Below are 18,313 nucleotides of genomic sequence, written 5' to 3'. Positions count from 1 at the left end.
GTCTACTCTGAGTACGGGACACGGGTGGCGCTGTGGTCTAAACCACAGAGCCTAGGGCTTGCTGATCAGAAGGTCGGCAGTTCGAATCCCTGCAACGGGGTGAGCTCCCGTTGCTCGGTCCCTGTTCCTGCCCACCTAGCAGTTCGAAAGCACATCAAAGTGCAAGTGGATAAATAGGTACCGCTCCGGTGGGAAGGTGTTTCCGTGCGCTGCTCTGGTTTGCCAGAAGCGGCTTAGTCATGCTGGCCACATGACCCGGAAGCTGTAACTTAGCTGGCTGTAACCCAACTCCTCATTTTGACCTGGCAATATATTGCGAATCATGATGTGTGTGTGTCAAAAATCACAATATGGGGAAAACCGTGAAGCCAGCCAATGCTTCTACAGAGCTCCATCCTTATTTCAGACATTGTGATATATCAGTGTATTGCAATGTTTAGCTGGTGATGTATCACAATGCTGAAAACTGGACATCAGCCAACCCTGCATGCCGGTGTGGTGTAGTGGTTAGAGCGGTAGACTCGTAATCTGGTGAACCGGGTTCGCTTCCCACTCCTCCACATGCAGCTGCTGGGTGACCTTGGGCTAGTCACACTTCTTTGAAGTCTCTCAGCCCCACTCACCTCACAGAGTGTTTGTTGTGGGGGAGGAAGGGAAAGGAGAATGTTAGCCGCTTTGAGACTCCTTAGGGTAGTGATAAAGCGGGATATCAAATCCAAACTCTTCTTCTTCTTCCTAGCTCATGCTGTAACTAGCTTGAACTAACTATCTTGGAGAAGAAGCAGGAAGTTTAAAGCTTGAAAGGAAGTGATCTGCTTTACCAACCAGTAGTTAATTTAGGAAGTTTGGGTAAGTGATTGCAAGTTTTGCTCCTGATAAAGTCACTATGCGTCCTGCCTGCATTCCAGGCCCATCTGTGCTTGTCCAAAACAATATGGCGCCATCCCTCAGAGGGCTGGCTTCTGTTGGAAAGGCACCAAGACTTGCTGGAAGAGCGTCAAAACCAGTTGGAAAGGAGTCAAAGCTATACAGAAGAAGGATTGCTCTATTGTTAAGGCCTAATCGGGGTAATTAATTGGGGACTGAATCATTTGTATAAGGAAAGGTATATAAAGGGGGAAGACTTTCTTTGTGGCAGACACTAAATTTGGGGATTCCCTCCCTACAGAGATGCAACTAACACTTTCATTGTGCAGCTTCTGAAGGAGTACCTATGTTCCCTGACTTTGGGCAGTTTACGGGACCCACCATATCTCTTTTGTTGAATCTATACTCTGCTGCTTTTGTCTAAATTGTTTCACTTGTTTTTTCTAATTGCATATAGGAATAGAAGGATTTGTCTGTTTCTGTTCTCTCTGATACTCACTTTCCCCTAGCCCTTAAATTCATCTCTCCACATTTCTGCAGCAAAAACCTAGAGAGCCATTGCCGGTTAGTGTAGACAGCACTGAACCATATTGCTCAGATTTGAATTCCTATGTTCCCTCTGTACTCACATAATCTGGGGGTGAAAGGGGGGAAGAACATGAATTCAGTTTAAATTGATGGGGATTAGTGACTGACTACACAAAAGCGAGACGAGCGCTGCAACCCCAGAGTCGTCCGTGACTGGACCTAGCGGTCAGGGGTCCCTTTACCTTTACCCAAAAGCCTTCCTTGTGGATCACGGCTGATCACTTCCCAGCCTCTAAGCCAGGCTGGGCACAACAGTGGTTGCAGCAGGAGACAAGGAGGCAGCGGTGTAAGAGTGAAACAGATCTAGGAAGTGTGTGTTTTTTTCCTGTTGCGGCTTGGCTGGCTGGAGGAAATGCTCTTCAAGATGCAGCCTGTCTGCCAGACAGGTTGCAACCTGAACCTTGCTGAGATAATGGAGACCAAGAGGGTCAAAGCCTCCAGCTGCCCCTCTGGGCCCCGTATTTATACAAAGGCACCTTTCCTTCCAGCGCTCAACAGAGGCAGCATCCTCTTACTGGAATGCAGAAGAACAACAACAGCAAGTGTTGAAAGAGAAGCACTCTGCAACCCACTCACCTGCTTTGGGATTATTTGGGATTAGTCTGAGCACAGCCCCACAGCGTTTGGGTCGTGAGGTGGCCCCGAAGGAAGAGCCCTGCCTTCCCCCAGCTTCCCAAAGCATGAGAGAAAGCAAGAGTCCATAGGCAGCTGCCCCATACTAAAACAGCAGACTCCCACAACTGCCCAGATTTTACCAGGACGTCCTGGATTCACAAAACCATTCCCAGTTTTGGATCTGAGAATGTCCCGCTTTCCCCCTCCAGAACAGTTCTTGAGCTCTGGGAGTAGGATGAACCTGTTAAGCCTCTCCATGGCCACTGCTGCCCTTTTGCGGCTCATAGCGGTTGCTGGAGAATGGGCGGAAGACGATAGGCTGCCATTGTGAAGCCCAGTGCCCAGTGACTGCAGCACTGGCCCACCTGCTGCAGGAGCCCCCGGCATGGCAGGTGCTGCAAGGGTCATCTCCCTACAGAGGCTGTCCGTACCTCCCCTCACACGCCAGAGCCCAGCGGAGGAGAGATGCTCCTTCTCCCCTTTGGTTCCTGTCAGTTTGCATTTCTTAGTACAGAAAGTATTGATCTGATGTGTAGAGATCTTTCCCGTTCTGCTTGGTTCAAGAGTATTTTGGAACCTTTGGAAAGTTTCCTATGTGAAAGAAACCGGCAGACGTTTCTTGTTTTGGTTACTCCTTCTGAGAAGCTGAGTGCAGCTGGTTTAAATCAATTCTGTTATCTTTCTGCCAAGGTCATGCTGACTATAATAAGAGGCCAGGAGGGGCCTTGGGTCTTTTACTTTCTCTTTCTGTCTCTTTGATCTGGTGTTCTGTATGCTAGAGTGTTAAGTTTAAGTCTTATTATAAGCATTGTAAGTTTTATTGTAAGTGCTGCAACTGGATTTCTTATAGACAGTGCCAATCCTGAACGTATTGGATTTGTGACCATTATGCTCATTTGCTTTCAGTAGCAGTAAAGCTCTGCTGAAGTAAAATTGCCTCTGGTCTATTTTGTGGGGAACTCTGCAACATGTGCTTAAGTTTAAGAGAGCCAGCGTGGTGTAGTGGTTAAGAGTGGTAGACCGGGCCGTTCCCGTCTCCGCTCCTCCATGTGCAGCTGCTGGGTGACCTTGGGCCAGTCCCACTTCTCTGAAGTCTCTCAGCCCCACTCACCTCACAGAGTGTTTGTTGTGGGGGAGGAAGGGAAAGGAGATTGTGAGCCGCTTTGAGACTCCTTCGGGTAGTGATAAAGCGGGATATCAAATCCAAACTCTTCTTCTTCTTCTTTTTCCTCCTCCAGAGATGGCATGTCAGTTCCGCCCCATTGATGTCCCAAGTGAGAAGGTTTGCAGGTTTGAAATGGACCATTGGTTAGTCTACACTGACCGGCAGAGGCTCCCCATGGATAAGGAGTCTCTCCCAGTCCTATATGAAGATGCCAGGGATTGAAACTGGGACTGTTGGCGCATGAAGCAGATGCTCCACCGTGGAGCTACGACCATCCCCCACTGAGATGCTTTCGAGTATTCTCAGAATTTCACATACATTATCTTGTAAACCTCAAAGTAACCCTGCAAGGTAGATCGGAATCAGTTATCTCCATCCTGCAGACGGAGGGCTGCGGTGGAGAGATTGCCGCTTGCCTCGGAGTCGCCACGTGACTTCCTGCCTGCGTCGTCGACAGGGCTCTCCGTCTATGTCCGCCAGCAGTTTTAAAATATTTTCACTGGGCCCGCCTTGACTATAAAGGAACGTGAAAGCCCGGGCTTCAGGCATCAGTCTCAGCGAGTGTCGAAACCTTTCAACATTTGCCTTGTTTGCCACCTGCCACAAAAGAGGGAGGACAAAGGCTGCCCACCCAAACTGATTGATGGATTAGCACACTTTGCAGCCAAGTGCCTGCAGGCATTGTAAAGGAAAACAAACAAGGTCCACAGAATGGATGAAAGCTGTTTGCTTTAGAGTTGAGGATTGCTACAGCTGCCCAACCCAGTATGTAAATCACGGGTGGGGACTGGGGACCAAATGAGGCCCTCCCGGTAATAATAATAATGATGATGACGGTTATATTATTTGTACCCCACCCATCTGAGTGGGTTGCCCCAGCCACTCTGGGCAGCTTCCAGGATATACAGAAACATAATGAAACATTGAACATTAAAACAGGGCTGCCTTCTGAAATTTATGTGAAGTCCTATAATTGTTTATAGGACACCTGAGAGGAGGGTGTTCCACAGGGCTGGTGCCACTACCAAGAAGGCCCTCTGCCAGGTCCCCTGTAACGTCACTTCTCACAGTGAGGGAACCACCAGAAGGCCATCGGAGCTGGATCTTGGTGTCTGGGCTCTATGTGACCCTTGTTCCTCTGTCCAGGCAAACACCTGTCCTCGGCACCCTCCTCTGGTGGTCTTGCCTGGCTGGAATGTGCCTTGAACTCTGATAACATCTCTTGTTTGTTTCGATTGAGGATGGTGTGTCTGTCTGTCTGTCCATGGACACTTTCACCACCCCTAGCATAGCTATCAGTGCGCCCCCTCCTCCTGCAACCCAGAGCGTTGCCCACCTCAAACCCTCCAAGCGCCCCTATTTTCCAGCGATGCCCCTGATTTAGAGAAGCCATCCGGGTTTCTGATTTGATCGAATTTCCCGCTTTTCCTTAGCATGTCTATTTCCTATTTTCATTGGAGAAATGTTGGAGGGTATGGAGTTTTCCGACGCCCAAGCTGTCTGAAGGCAATCCTTTATAGGGAAGTTTTCCCCCTCCCCATAATGTTTAATGTTTTTATATATGTTGGAAGCTGCCCAGTGTTTCTGGGGCAACCAGGTATGCTGTGTGGGGTATAAATAGTAAAATTATCATTATGGAATGAGACGTCCCTATTTTCATTGGAGAAATGTTGAAGGGTATGTATGCCACCTGGAAAATGTGGTCCCTCAGATAGAAAGGATTTCCCACGCTTGGGACACAAAGCCCCATTCACCAGTTGCTCCAGAAGTCTTGCAAAGACATAACTTCTTTGCCCAGGCTCATAAGATTGGGCCCTGTTTTCACGGAACTTTTTGTTTTTAATCTGATTTCCAAAGACCGTTGGGGTGACGTTTGTATCTCTGTTGTTAGGAAACAGTTGTGCTGTTTTTCCATGTTGTGTTCTTGGATGCCTCTTAAAGATTATTTTTATTTTTTGAAAAAATGTGAAGCGGTTTGGAAATGCTTTTAAATAAATAAATAACCGAGCTCAAGCTAGGACTGCCAGCAGGTCCCAGTAAGTCCCATAGCCCACAAATTATGAGCCGCACAGTGCCTGTAGTCTATAGGTTCATGGTGTGCCTACCTGTCCGAACCCCTTGAGAGAGTCATTGTAGACAATATTGAGCAATGGTTCCCTATGTTCCTAACCTGAAGCACCACAATTTATTTACTCAATTTCAGCTGTTCAGATGGGACTGTGTATCTTGGGGGTGGGAGCGGGAACTAAGCATGCTCATTGGCCATGGAATACTGATTGACTGTAGCGGGGCGGGGACAGAAAATGTGAGGGGGCGCACGCGGAATGGAATAATCCAAGAAAAGCAGGTGGGCGCGGAAATGGAATGGAGTATTCTGGTGGAGAATACGAAGAGGAACACTCTGCGGTGCGACTTTTTGTTGCAGCCACTTCCATTCGTTCCCTCTGTTTCTGCTAGGCATGCCAGCCCATTGCTTATGTAGACAAAGCAGTAATACCTACATGTGAGAGGGAAGGACTGGAAGCTCTGGGAAAGCCCTGAAATCGACAGAGATATGCAAACTCCTCAAGGAAAAGAAACCCGAAGGCAGGGAACCCCTAAAAACCAGCCCAGTGAGGACCAAGCTGTGCTCAGTGGCTATGGAATGATGACTGACTGTTGGTGCCAGCGTGGGGGGGGGGGAGGAGGAATGGGGAATGAAATGGAATATCCTGGACACGGCATGGCTGGCCTCCTGTAAACCTGAGCAGCGCCACTCTGTCTGGCAGCATTTTGGTGCAAGTTCCATTAGGAATGAATATATCTATCACAGTATTATTTCATCCTCAAAAGGAGCAGGATGGGGACATTTGCTAGGCAGGTAAAACAGGGTGGTAAGGGGCTTCATCTGCACTTAGTAAGGCTTGAAGTAGGGCCATTGAAATCAAGAGGACGTTAAGTTAGCTATGATTTCAGTGGGTCTGCAGGCAAAGTCCGGATCCAACCCAATAATATTGACCCTAATGTACAGGGCCCCTGTTTGCATACACTCAAAGCATTTCTCAGAGGAAAACCGGGATGCTTGTCTTTTGGTTCTCACCAGCGCCGTCCTACCCATAGGCGCCAGGGGTGTGGGGCACCTGGGCGCTGGGCTCTTAGGGGCACCAGGCTGAGAATCTGGGGCCTGAGAGTTGAGTCCGGGGAAGAGCCTGCCTGTTGGCTGGAGTGCCACAGCAGGCTCTTCTGCTGCGGGCGACTCTGTGCTGCAAGTTCGGGGGCAACCGAGCCAGCGAGACACTGAGGCGGGCGGCCTCCTGCGTGCCTGGGACTGGGCATCCGGGGCGGGGGGCCGGGCGGATCTTTGCACCCCGGCGCCGCTTATGCTTAATACTGCCCTGGTTCTCACATATCCTTGGGTGCCTTTGCCATCACTTTACAAGCCTGGCACGTGCCGTGACAAGAATGAGAACCAAAAGCCAAGAAGGAAATCTGAAGTGGGAAAAACTTTCGCGGGAGCCAGGCAGGCTGGCCCTGCACCCCTCACCCAAATAAAAAGAAACCGCAGCAGAGAGTTCTGTGGTTCGCCTGTTGGAAGCCGCCCAGAGTGGCCGGGGCAACCAGTGTATAACACAACCCCTATTTTTTGGGACTATTTTTTGGGGGGGGAATAGCCTAGGGTTGAGATGCGGGTGGTGCTGTGGGTAAAAGCCTCAGTGCCTAGGGCTTGCCGATCGAAAGGTTGGTGGTTCGAATCCCCGCGGCGGGGTGCACTCCCGTCGTTTGGTCCCAGCGCCTGCCAACCTAGCAGTTCGAAAGCACCCCTGGGTGCAAGTAGATAAATAGGGACCGCTTACTAGCGGCAAGGTAAACGGCGTTCTGTGTGCGGCTCTGGCTTGCCAGAGCAGCTTCGTCACGCTGGCCACGTGACCCGGAAGTGTCTGCGAACAGCGCTGGCCCCCGGCCTATAGAGTGAGATGGGTGCACAACCCTAGAGTCTGTCAAGACTGGCCCGTACGGGCAGGGGTACCTTTACCTTTTTAGCCTAGGGTTGTTGAGGGTTTTTTTGGGGGGGGGGGTTGCTGACAATCGCTCAACCGCCTGACTGCAGCTGCCAACCACACGCTTCGCAGAAGGCACCAACTGTCTGCCCACCAGCAGCCACAAATTGCCCGCCCAATTGCCAAAACAGCAACCAATCCCAAGCAGCTCTTGATGCACACACCAATCACCCGCCCAATCGCCCCTGTATATCTCCTGCTCCTGGCTAGCAACAATCACCAGTCCAACCTCTTGATTAAAAATCCTCGGATTATACACAGAAAAATACGGTAATTATTATTACTCTGTGGCCCAGAGATGGAAAGAAGTCCCTGCCAGAGAGGAACGGCGGATCAAGTTGATGGATTGTGCCAAAACGGCTAAAATGACTGTAAGAATCAGAAATCAGGAAGACCAAAATTTGAATAAAGAATGGGGGAAATTTATAACTTATCTTAAAAAAAACATTGTTTTTAGTAGGTCTGGAATAACACATGTAGTTTAATGGTGAATTTTGGACGCAATGGAGAGGTAAAAGACTTGGATTATTATTAAAGATGCAGTAGACCCACAAAAGGGAGGAGGGAAGTTCAGGAGATTCTCTGGAACCCTGTTTCTATGTTGTATGTTGGATATGTGGCTGTAAATTTTTAGTCTGAAAACAAAATAAATACATTTATTTTTTAAAAAATAAATATTATTATTATTCTGTAATTCTGGGATGTCCCAAGAAAATTGGGACACTCGACGGGTATGTGTTAGGGCTGCTGAGACATACTGCTCTGGCCCGAATACAAGCTGCACTAGAATATAAGCCGCACCTTTAAAATTGGAGGGGGGGGAAAGAAAAAAAGACAAAAAGACCCAAATTTAAGCCGCTCCATTCCTTGCTGCTCCGGGGGGGTGGGGGTGGGGAGCTGCGCTGTGTTGCTGACAGCCTTTCCCCTTCCTTGCTCTCTCCCTTCCCGGCTTTGGGGGGAGAGAACGGGGGACTATGCACAGGGCGGGCGCTGCTTTGTTGCACTCCTGACGCCGTTCACCCCACGCTCCTGGCTGCATACCGTAAGGTCGTGAATATAAGCCGCACTTTAACTTTTCCCGGTCGGAATTTGGGGGGAAAGTGAGGCTTATATTCAGGCCAATACAGTATGTGAGAAATGCTTAATAGTCATAATAAAAATTTGCCCTAGATGGCACACCGCATTCCAAATTGATGCCGAAAGGAAAGCCAACTAAAACTAGGCCAAATATTTCACATTTCACATGCTGGGAGTGTTTGCCACTGTGATGTCCCAATCCTGCTCTCATTCCCTGTTCTTCTAGCCTTCCTGTTCTCCTGAATCAGCAGCTCTTAACTTTTGATGTTGGTTGCATAGAGAAGCCTCTGGTCTTGGACGCCCTTTCTTGAGTTCTGGGGAATGGACCACAATGTTCTCTTTACCTCCCACTAGGCAATGCCAGGGCCCAAAATGTGATGGTGGAGGCAGCAGAAAGTCGTGTCTGGCAATTGCTTGGCACTTTGTGTAGCCCTGGTATTCTGGACAATTGCCTTGGAGTGAAGGCACTGATAGGAATGGAGATATAAACTGAATTGTTGTTGTTGTTCTTGTTGTTAATCATCACCGTCATCTTATTTATTTATAAACTGCCAGCTCATTAAAAACAGTGTTGTGGTGTGTGATGAAATAATTGAAACTTTGTAAGATTGTAAATAAATAAAAAACAGAACAAATGACTAACACCCTATCAAATAAATTAATAACAGCATATTGCTATTTATGTATTAGATGACCCCAATTAAATTCATGATACCCGTGTTATGGATGGCATTAAAATATTGTGGTGCGGAAGCAATTTATTTGCAGCATCTGTGCCACTGATGAGATTAATGCGAGTTGAAATATTTACGTGCCATTATTAAAAAGGTATTTAATTATTTATGTTATTTTTGTGCTGCGGTTCTCATATATATGAATGATAGTAATTGAGGTATTGAGATTTTCTACAATGAAGCAGTGTATACATCTTATGAAATAGATAGATAGATGATAGATAGATAGATAGAGATAGATAGAGATAGATAGATGATAGATAGATAGATAGATACAGTGAGTTACGGGTTGTTGCTATGGTATAATATTTGACATGGGGATATGAGCACTTGTTGGTTTGTATTTTGTGTAACTATAAATGTGCTTTGTGCCCCATGTATTCTAGGGAGCCATTTTGAATCAAGATGGTGGACCAAATTGTGACTTTGGATTAACTTCACACGACTTTTGGCTTGACAGGTCCAAACTCACAAATTACTCTAGCTATAAAAATCACCCCCCATAAAATACCTGGGCAGCACCTGACACTTCCTGGTTGTGTGTGTATGTTTGTGTCTACACCCACACCCATGTGCTTGGTAGGGTTGCCAGCTTTCTTCTGGTAAGGCATGGAGATAAGTACACTGGGGAAGCTTCATCTGTTGAATTTCTGACCGGCATGCTACCATTAACTGCGTTCTTTGGAACCTGGCCAGGGTTTCCCCTTCTTCTTCTGAAGGCGGCAGCTCTAGTGCAGAGCAACACGAAAAGAACCAAATTACACATGAAGCCACAGTCTGGTACAAGGAGATCTCAAGTGGGTCAAGGACAGGGCGATGGGGGAGCTGAATCGTGCTCTGAGATACAGCTTCTGCTGATAGGCTGGCCTGGCAGGCTTCCAGCACTTATTACTTTGCTAGAGCGCCCGTGATTAAAAGCTTTCTTATCACTGGAAAATGACTCAAAGACCGATTCTGGTCTGATTCATTTCCTCCCTTTGTAACAAAGGCATTGAGTGCCTTTGATTATCCTGAGATGATGGGGATTCCCACGTCTCCTTGGGCTCCTTATCTCGTTTCAGCTACCGCTCTTGACACCTGCACACTGGTTTCAGCTCCTTCTACAAGTGCCCAGCTCAGCTTGATGTCAAGAAAAGATGTGCGGCCCCCACTTGCCCTTGCTCTCTGCCATCCGCTTTGCAGAAATATACGGGATCCGTCGTTTTTGCTTTTATTCGTTTTCATTGCAGAAATTGGACGGTCTGAGAACTGTCGTCGTTCAGAAAGACTCTTTGCGGGTTGCTGTGAATGGGCAGAGGGGCATGCAATGAATGTAAGATTTCTCATAATGACTGCGGTGGTGATCACAAATGCTCCTAAATGTCCTGGCAGGGCCTTATTAGCGCTGTCTAATTAAGCCTTGATGCTTTTGAATTCTGGTGCTGGAGGAGACTCTTGAGAGTCCCATGGACTGCAAGAAGATCAAACCTTTCCATTCTGAAGGAAATCAGCCCTGAGTGCTCACTGAAAAGACAGATCCTGAAGCTGAGGCTCCAATACTTTGCTCTGGTCCATGGGATCACGAAGAGTCGGACACGACTAAACGACTAACAACAACAACAACAAAGCCTTTGAGATTTATGGCAATGCCAAGCATATTTCATTAGGCATTTGTGAAATCAGATTGACAGATGGACCCAAGGCAAGGCCCTGTTGGTGATGGTGCCCCCGGAGACCACCCGGTTGGTGTTGACCCATGACAGGGGCTTTTTGGTGGCAGATTCCCCACCCGTGGAACGCTTTGCCTGGTAATTATGCAGTATGTTCCTCATTATCGACTTTTAGGAGGTGTTTAAAAACATTCCTGTTAATGCAAGGACCCACAAAGGGGAGGAGGGAAGTTGATGGGAATTTATGGAATTCTCTTTTTGTTTTGGTCGCTTGACAGTTGTAAATTTCAAAACCTGAAAATTAAATAAATGTATAATTTTTTTTTAAAAAAATATTTCTGTGCACCTGGGCATTTGATGGCTGAATGATACTGTTCTTGGCAACATTAAAATCACGGGTGGAAATATATTATTGTTGTTGTTGTTGTTGTTGTTGTTGTTGTTGTTGTTATTACTATCACTATTATTATTATTTATTAAATTTATATACTGCCCTATACCTGCAGGTCTCAGGGCAGTTCACAAAATAAATAAAATATGGTTTCTAACTGTTTTAAAATGTCCTTAACTGGTTTTGGAATGTTTTTAAGTACTGATAGGTTTGCTGCCCTGAGCTCCTTTGGGGGAAAAGGTAGGATATAATTTGAATGAATGAATAATAATAATAATAATAATAATAATAATAATAATAATGATATGCCATGCTTATTCTTATTTGTGGTTGGTTGCAAGTTGCTTTGGGTTGCTCTGGGCAAGATAAAGCGACTAACAAATGTATTAAATACAATGGTACCTCGGGTTAAGTACTTAATTCGTTCCGGAGGTCTGTTCTTAACCTGAGACTGTTCTTAACCTGAAGCACCACTTTAGCTAATGGGGCCTCCTGCTGCTCTCGTGCCGCCAGAGCACGATTTCTGTTCTCATCCTGAAGCAAAGTTCTTAACATGAGGCACTATTTCTGGGTTAGTGGAGTCTGTAACCTGAAGCATATGTAACCCGAGGTACCACTGTAAATAATTCCTATCAGTGCTATTTTGCTAGAAAAATAGGTGCCAGAACTCACTATGAACGCCTCCCTTGTTCTCTTATAATGAGAATGGCGCCCACCTGAGAGGTTCTTGAATGGAGTTACAGCAAGTTACGGCAGGAAAAAAGCCCTGATTCCTTCTACATCAAAGTTCAGGAGAGTGTGTGGACCTTCATGTAGATAAAACTATTATCCATAAACAAAAAGGTGGCATTGGTAGACTTAGGGGGAACATCAGGGTTTGCAGAAGTCCAAAAAAATCTTTAGAAGCACAACTGTGCTAGACCAGAAACAGCTCAATGAGTACTGGGCATGCCCAGTGGACATAAAATGTTGGAAGGGTGCAATAGAAATCAGGTATGGAGCATTGGAACAAACACTTGACTGGGTACACACCATACCTTTAAAGCATATGACTTCCCTCCAAAGAAACTTGGGAATTGTAGTTAGCACCTCACAGAGCTATAATTTCTGGCACCCTTAAGAAACAACAGTTCCCAGCATTACGTGGGGGAAGCCATGTGCTCTGAATACGTGGCACGCATGCAGAGTATCCTGGAATAGGACCTGACTGCCTGGCTGGAACCCTGAACAGGATTCTGTGCAGCTTCCATATCTGAGTCCCACATGGCCTTCTTATAATGGTGGTTACAGGGCAGAGGAGGTCCGTGCTTGTGACCCACCAGAACATCCTAACAAGACTAGTCACCAGAGAAAGAAAAAAGGAGAAGTAAGCTCTCATCGTTGTTTTACCACATAACCAGCAAAATCTTGTGACCTGACCTTTCGGTTAGATATTTCGATGGATGGAATTCCCAGAAGTGCAAGTTGTTAGCAAGATGTACTCAAGATATATCAAGGACTTGGGGAGTCTTGATTAAAACAGAGCTTCCCAGGAGCCTTCTACTAAACAAGTGACTCAGGAATTTTGTTCAGGAATGGAGGCTGGGCAACAGAAATGGTCTTATCAGAAACCGTCACAGACCTGGGTTTGCTTCAGCCATAACAGCCTGGAAGCTTCAAGGTCAGGATGCAGATTCCCAAGAATGTTTCCCAGCAAGCTGGGACATGTTGTGAAAGCAGGCTTTGGAAACGGAACTGCACATTTTGCATCAGTACTTATTATAGATAACCCCATGCGATTCTGCCCAGCAGTTGAGGTCATTGTCCAAGCTGTGAGGGTGATGTGCTCAGCGACAGAACACGTGCATTGCATGCAGAAGGTCCTGAATTCCATCTCTGACATCCCCAGAGAGGGTTGGAAAAGACTCCTGTGTCCTGAGCTGCTGCTGGTCAGTGTAGACAAGGGACAGCCAATATGGTGCCCTTCAGATGTTGTTGGATCTCACCACCCATCACTCTTGGCCATTGACTATGCTGGCTTGGGCTAATGGGAGTTGAAGGCCAAGAACATCTGGAGGGCACCACGTTGGCTACTCCAGGTGAGAACAATGCTGAGCTAGATGGAGTAGTGGCCTGACTCATCTAAGGCAGCTTGCTGTGTTCCTATCACCCATCTCTGGGTGCCCTTGCCTGCAGAGGCTGGGTAGGTGACAACCAGATTGAATATGATTTCTGTAGTTCTTCTCTAATTGGTGCTGTCCCTCCCAAGAGATATCTGTCAGGAACCTTCATTATAATACTTTAGGCACCGGCAACACCTGCGCTCGCGACTGCCAGCCTTTAGTGGAACTCCTGTGTTTGTTTGCTGGCTCTTTGGGCAACTAGGGATGTGAGGAGGCGTTTATTTCCTTTCCAGGCTGTGTTGACTGCATGCAGCACTGTTTCCGTTCTGCTGCATTTCGGCTTCCAACCAAAAAAATGCCATTACAGTGGTACCTCGGGTTACAGACGCTTCAGGTTACAGACGCTTCAGGTTACAGACTCCGCTAACCCAGAAGTAGTACCTTGGGTTAAGAACTTTGCTTCAGGATGAGAACAGAAATTGCGCGCTGGCGGCGCGGCGGCAGCAGGAGGCCCCATTAGCTAAAGTGGTACCTCAGGTTAAGAACCATTTCAGGTTAAGAACGGACCTCCAGAATGAATTAAGGTCTTAACCCAAGGTACCACTGCAGTCTCATGGTCCCATGTGGCAGAATTTCGCACCATTAATTGCACTGTTATTACATTATTCCACAAGGCATTGTTAAATGCCACCCCAATCATTGCGCAAGACTTCGAGGGTTCCAGGCACTCACCCAGGATTTGTGTTTCCTTTGGAAGATTAGGCACAATGGCGACTGTGGTGTCTTCGTGATATTTGGTTTATTTACACATGTATACAAGCTGAGCCTACTTATGGAGCGTCTTACAGCAGCAGTACCCCAAAACACACCAATTTATGCCATAGCAGCGGCAACAATAAGCCCAGCACCATTTTTTCTCTGCAGGGCACAATACAAGTTTCTGGTTACATCACTCCAGCCCTAACCCTACAGCTTCTGCCCCTAGCCAAAATTATTGTCTCATAACCCAGGGGAAGTTCCCTCCTTTGATGTGCTAAAGCTCATTACCTCACAGGAGATTAGCTTTCATACCTATTCACACTTAGCCCTTTCAATGCTTTGAACGTTAAATGATCTATCCCCACAGGCGGTTCCTTCAGGAGGAAATTAGTCTTTTGAGTTAACACTTTTTTTATATTGGGAAAAATTATTTGCTTTTTTATACTGGAAACTTTTCATTTACCAAGAAGGATGATGCCATCATCATACTTCTGCTGGAACCAACGCATGGCTTCCTCCTTGCTGATTCGGTGCTGGACCCCAATGCCACCAGTTTGGTGCTTCTTGTCAGCAAGGCTGAAGCCTGGCCTGTGCAGAACCAACACTTGGATCGTATTTCATCCCTAGATCAATGTGCTCCTGGATTCCGAAGCCAAAGTTGCCGGTGTCAGAAGAGTTATTCCTCCTCAGCTCGTATTCTCGCACCTTCAGCCCTTTCTCCAAGATCTCCTCAGCTTTGGCCCCCAGCATATAGTGCAGTGAATGGCTATCTTCTCGTTTCTCCTGCTCCCAAAGGACCTGGCTGTCTATCAAGCTTTTGAGAAAACAGGAGTCTGGCCCATGAGCTGCTCCAGCACTTTGGCTGAGCCTGTCTCCACTTTCCCCAACACAGACGTTCAGGCAAGGTTGGTGGATGTGCATTTCCCGCATGGGCTTCTCCTTCTCCCCCTGGTCCTGTTGTGCCATCTTGGAGGTGTGCAAGAGATTGTGACAGCCCCAGAACCGAGTTAAAACTTGTTGATTGGCTAGGATTACTGTCCTAATGGGGACGCGGGTGGCACTCTGGGTTAAACCACAGAACCTAGGACTTCCCGATCAGAAGGTTGGCTGTTCGAATCCCCGCGATGGGGTGAGCTCCCATTGCTCGCTCCCTGCTCCTGCCAACCTAGCAGTTCGAAAGCACGTCAAAGTGCAAGTAGATAAATAGGTACCACTCCGGTGGGAAGGTAAACGGCGTTTCCGTGTGCTGCTCTGGTTCGCCAGAAGCGGCCTAGTCATGCTGGCCACATGACCCGGAAGCTGTACGCCAGCTCCCTCGGCCAATAAAGCGAGATGAGCGCTGCAACCCCAGAGTCGGCCATGACTGGACCGAATGGTCAGGGGTCCCTGTACCTTTACTGTCCTAATACAGTGGTACCTCTGGTTACGAACTTAATTCGTTCTGGCGGTCCGTTCTTAAGTTGAAACCGTTCTTAACCTGAGGTACCACTTTAGCTAATGGGGCCTCCCACTGCGGCCGGCGTGCAATTTCTGTTCTCATCCTGAGGTAAAGTTCTTAACCCGAGGTACTACTTCCGGGTTAGCGGAGTCTGTAACCTGAAGTGTTTGTAACCCTAGGTGTTTGTAACCCAAGGTAACACTGTACACAACTTCAGAAATCTGCCAAATTTAATTCGTGTTTATGCATGCTAATTACTGATTCTTATCAGTGGGTCAAGCACACTTCTACCCCTACTACCCCTAGTACACACCTGGGGTGTGCCTACTTCTCAGATTCGACTCTAACTAAATCCTGACATTTATAAAACCCAAGCGTTTAGTAAGGGTCATTGCAAGTGCTTTTCTTTTCAATGGAAAAGAAACACAATGAAAATGGGGAAATTGCAAATATGTACCATTTTTCTGGCAAAGGGTGTTTAAGGAGATAACAGAAGTCCCTGGGCTAAAGCTAACCAAAAGTGGCATTATTATCAATTTACGATGGGGTGGAAGGTTTGCAGGCTATGAATGACTTGCTCACAAATTTATTAACACTAGAAAAATGCAACCTGTGCTACTGATAGAAGTAGTACGACTCATGCAACACGTTGGCAACTAATATACACACAATAATTACCAAAATAATTATACATTCTTTATCAATCTTCTGAGAAAAATACAAAACCTTGTGCAAAGCCACAGAGCCTTATGAACTACCCAACCAAAGATGAGCTTATAACGTCTGGTTTCAATGGATTTTTCAAATGCTTAACTCAGTCTTTTTTCTTTATCTTTTTAGGTCAGTTCATGAAGATACCAACAAAGGGTAAGTTCAGTGTTGTTCAAAATACTGAGAGATGCTAGTGAAGTTGTAGATGGATGTTAGTGAAGTTGTAACAGGGTGCTGGCGTTTTGCACTTGTTTTGCCCTGGCAGTCCAAGTAAGGCTGCTGTTTGCCCCCGATGGGGCCCTTTTACTGGAGCTTGAAGGTAGCACACTCCCAAAGGAGTTTTCCGGGCTTCTTCAGTGGTCTAATCTCAAAGCCTTGATACATATATTGATATCCAATTTCATAAAGAATACTATTTCTTAATCTTAAGAGACTGATTTGCACGCATTATGATAGCTAGGAAGTGGAAGGGGAAAGCAAAATATAAAAAGGAAGAAAGGTATAAAGAGGTGTGGGATATAGCTATTAATGATAAATTAACATGTGCTATTAAGGTAAGACAGGGAATATGCAGGAGAAATGATTCTGAGGAGATATGGAGGGTATTTGTAGAATTTGTACTGTTAAAAGGGAAAGGGGGTCAAACCATTGCAAGAGGTGTTGAAATTTTGGGAGGCTGGAATGGTCTCAGTGGTGGGGCGCACATTTTTATTCTTAGTTATGTAAAGTGTAGCAGGAACCCCCCACCCCAATCATTCTGTTTGTACAAACTTCACTCACACACACACACACACACACACACACACACACACACACACTCACACACTACATACGCCACATTTCTGTTATAAATTCATAGAAAATCAACCATACATCGGATTTGCACTGTTCCATTTTTATTTTACTCCATATGACAAGGACTATCAAAGGGGGGTGGCTTGGTCCTGGTCAGCCATAATCCCTTCACCGTCTCAGCACATCCACAGGAGCCCTGCCCAGATGATCCCAGACAGAAGACAATCAAGATCACAAAGAACTTGCATATGGGAGTGGATTCAGCATGGACTGAAACAAAGGACAATGATCAGATCTTCCCTCTGGGGGCAGGAAACTGCAAACTCCCCTTTGTCTCCTGGAAGTGACTCATGGGGAGGGGGAAAGGAGGAACCAGCCAGGTGACAAGACACTCAGGTTACCACCAACTCCTCCCTCAACCCCTCCTTTCTGTAATGTATGCATGATGTTTCTGGGGGTGGGCTCGACCTAGAGGAGGGGAATTTCAAAAAGTTTTTATAAGACCTGGCACACTATTTTTCTGGGTCTTTCCTCTCACCTGCAAGTGAGGGGAGCACCCTGTCGCGACAGTCTTTCTTCAATAAAGACCAAGCCTACAGGCTGCTGATTTGCTTCAATTTACTCTGGTTGGTGTCTTTACTTTTTGTCCAAGGGAGCCCTCAGATTTTTCCGGTAACAAAAGAAAATTTTAAAAAGAAAAAAGAAAATGGGGACAAGTCATGGATCAAGTATCCCTTGCAAGCCAATAACCACTGCAGTGCACACTGATCATATTTACTGGATTCCAGAGATAGCACAAATAAGCAAACACTGGAAATCCCTGCTCCTGTTTCCACTGGAATTCCCCAACATTCCAGGAGGGAGAGTGACTGCCCTCCTCCACCCACAAAGCAGATTGCCTCTCCTCCTCATTGCTGGACTCCAGTGATTTCTTAATATAATAATATAAGAAGAGGCCTGCAGGATCAGACCAATGGCACCCCTAGACCAGCTTCCTGTTCTTACAGTGGCCTTTGGGAACAGTGGCGTAGCGTGGGGGATGCAGGGGAGGCCGGCCGCACCGGGCGCAACATGGGGGGGGGGCGCTCGCACTCGCAGCTCTCTGCCCCTACCTGGCGCTCTCTCTCTCTCTCTCTCTCTCTCTCTCTCTCTCATTGCAGTGCTGGCTGTGCGAATCCGATCCGAGCCGCCAGGTCGCCGCCCACTGTGGAGGGGGGGGGGGGTGCCAGGCGTGCCGTGCGGTGGGGAGAGAGAGCGAGGGTTAGGGGGCGCAAATTACTTGCCTTGCCCCGGGTGCTGACAACCCATGCTACGCCACTGTTTGGGAAACATGCAAGCAAGGACCTGAGCATGATAGCACTCTGCCCACCTGCAATTCCCAACAA

At 47.0% G+C, this 18,313-nt stretch overlaps 1 protein-coding gene and 1 pseudogene across 3 annotated transcripts in view; one reads left to right on the top strand and one right to left on the bottom strand.

Annotated features, from left to right (window-relative positions):
* PPCDC (phosphopantothenoylcysteine decarboxylase) overlaps positions 1-17,545 on the top strand; it is a 63,717-nt gene extending 46,172 nt beyond the window's left edge. For 2 of the 3 annotated variants that reach the window (XM_077918356.1, XM_077918355.1), the window contains 2 exons: positions 16,263-16,289; positions 17,052-17,545. In XM_077918356.1, coding sequence (XP_077774482.1) covers positions 16,263-16,289; positions 17,052-17,275 — 251 coding nt within the window. In that variant the 3' untranslated portion in view covers positions 17,276-17,545. Of the gene's footprint in view, positions 1-16,262; positions 16,290-17,051 lie in introns of those variants that run through there. The other variant, XM_077918357.1, reaches the window with a different exon arrangement.
* On the bottom strand, positions 14,430-14,965 carry LOC114584604 (large ribosomal subunit protein uL5 pseudogene; annotated as a pseudogene).
* Positions 17,546-18,313: the final 768 nt, after the last annotated feature.

The sequence above is a fragment of the Podarcis muralis genome, chromosome 14, assembly GCF_964188315.1.
Source record: "Podarcis muralis chromosome 14, rPodMur119.hap1.1, whole genome shotgun sequence".
Taxonomy (NCBI): Eukaryota; Metazoa; Chordata; class Lepidosauria; order Squamata; family Lacertidae; genus Podarcis; species Podarcis muralis.
This window is presented reverse-complemented; position numbering and strand designations above follow the sequence as displayed.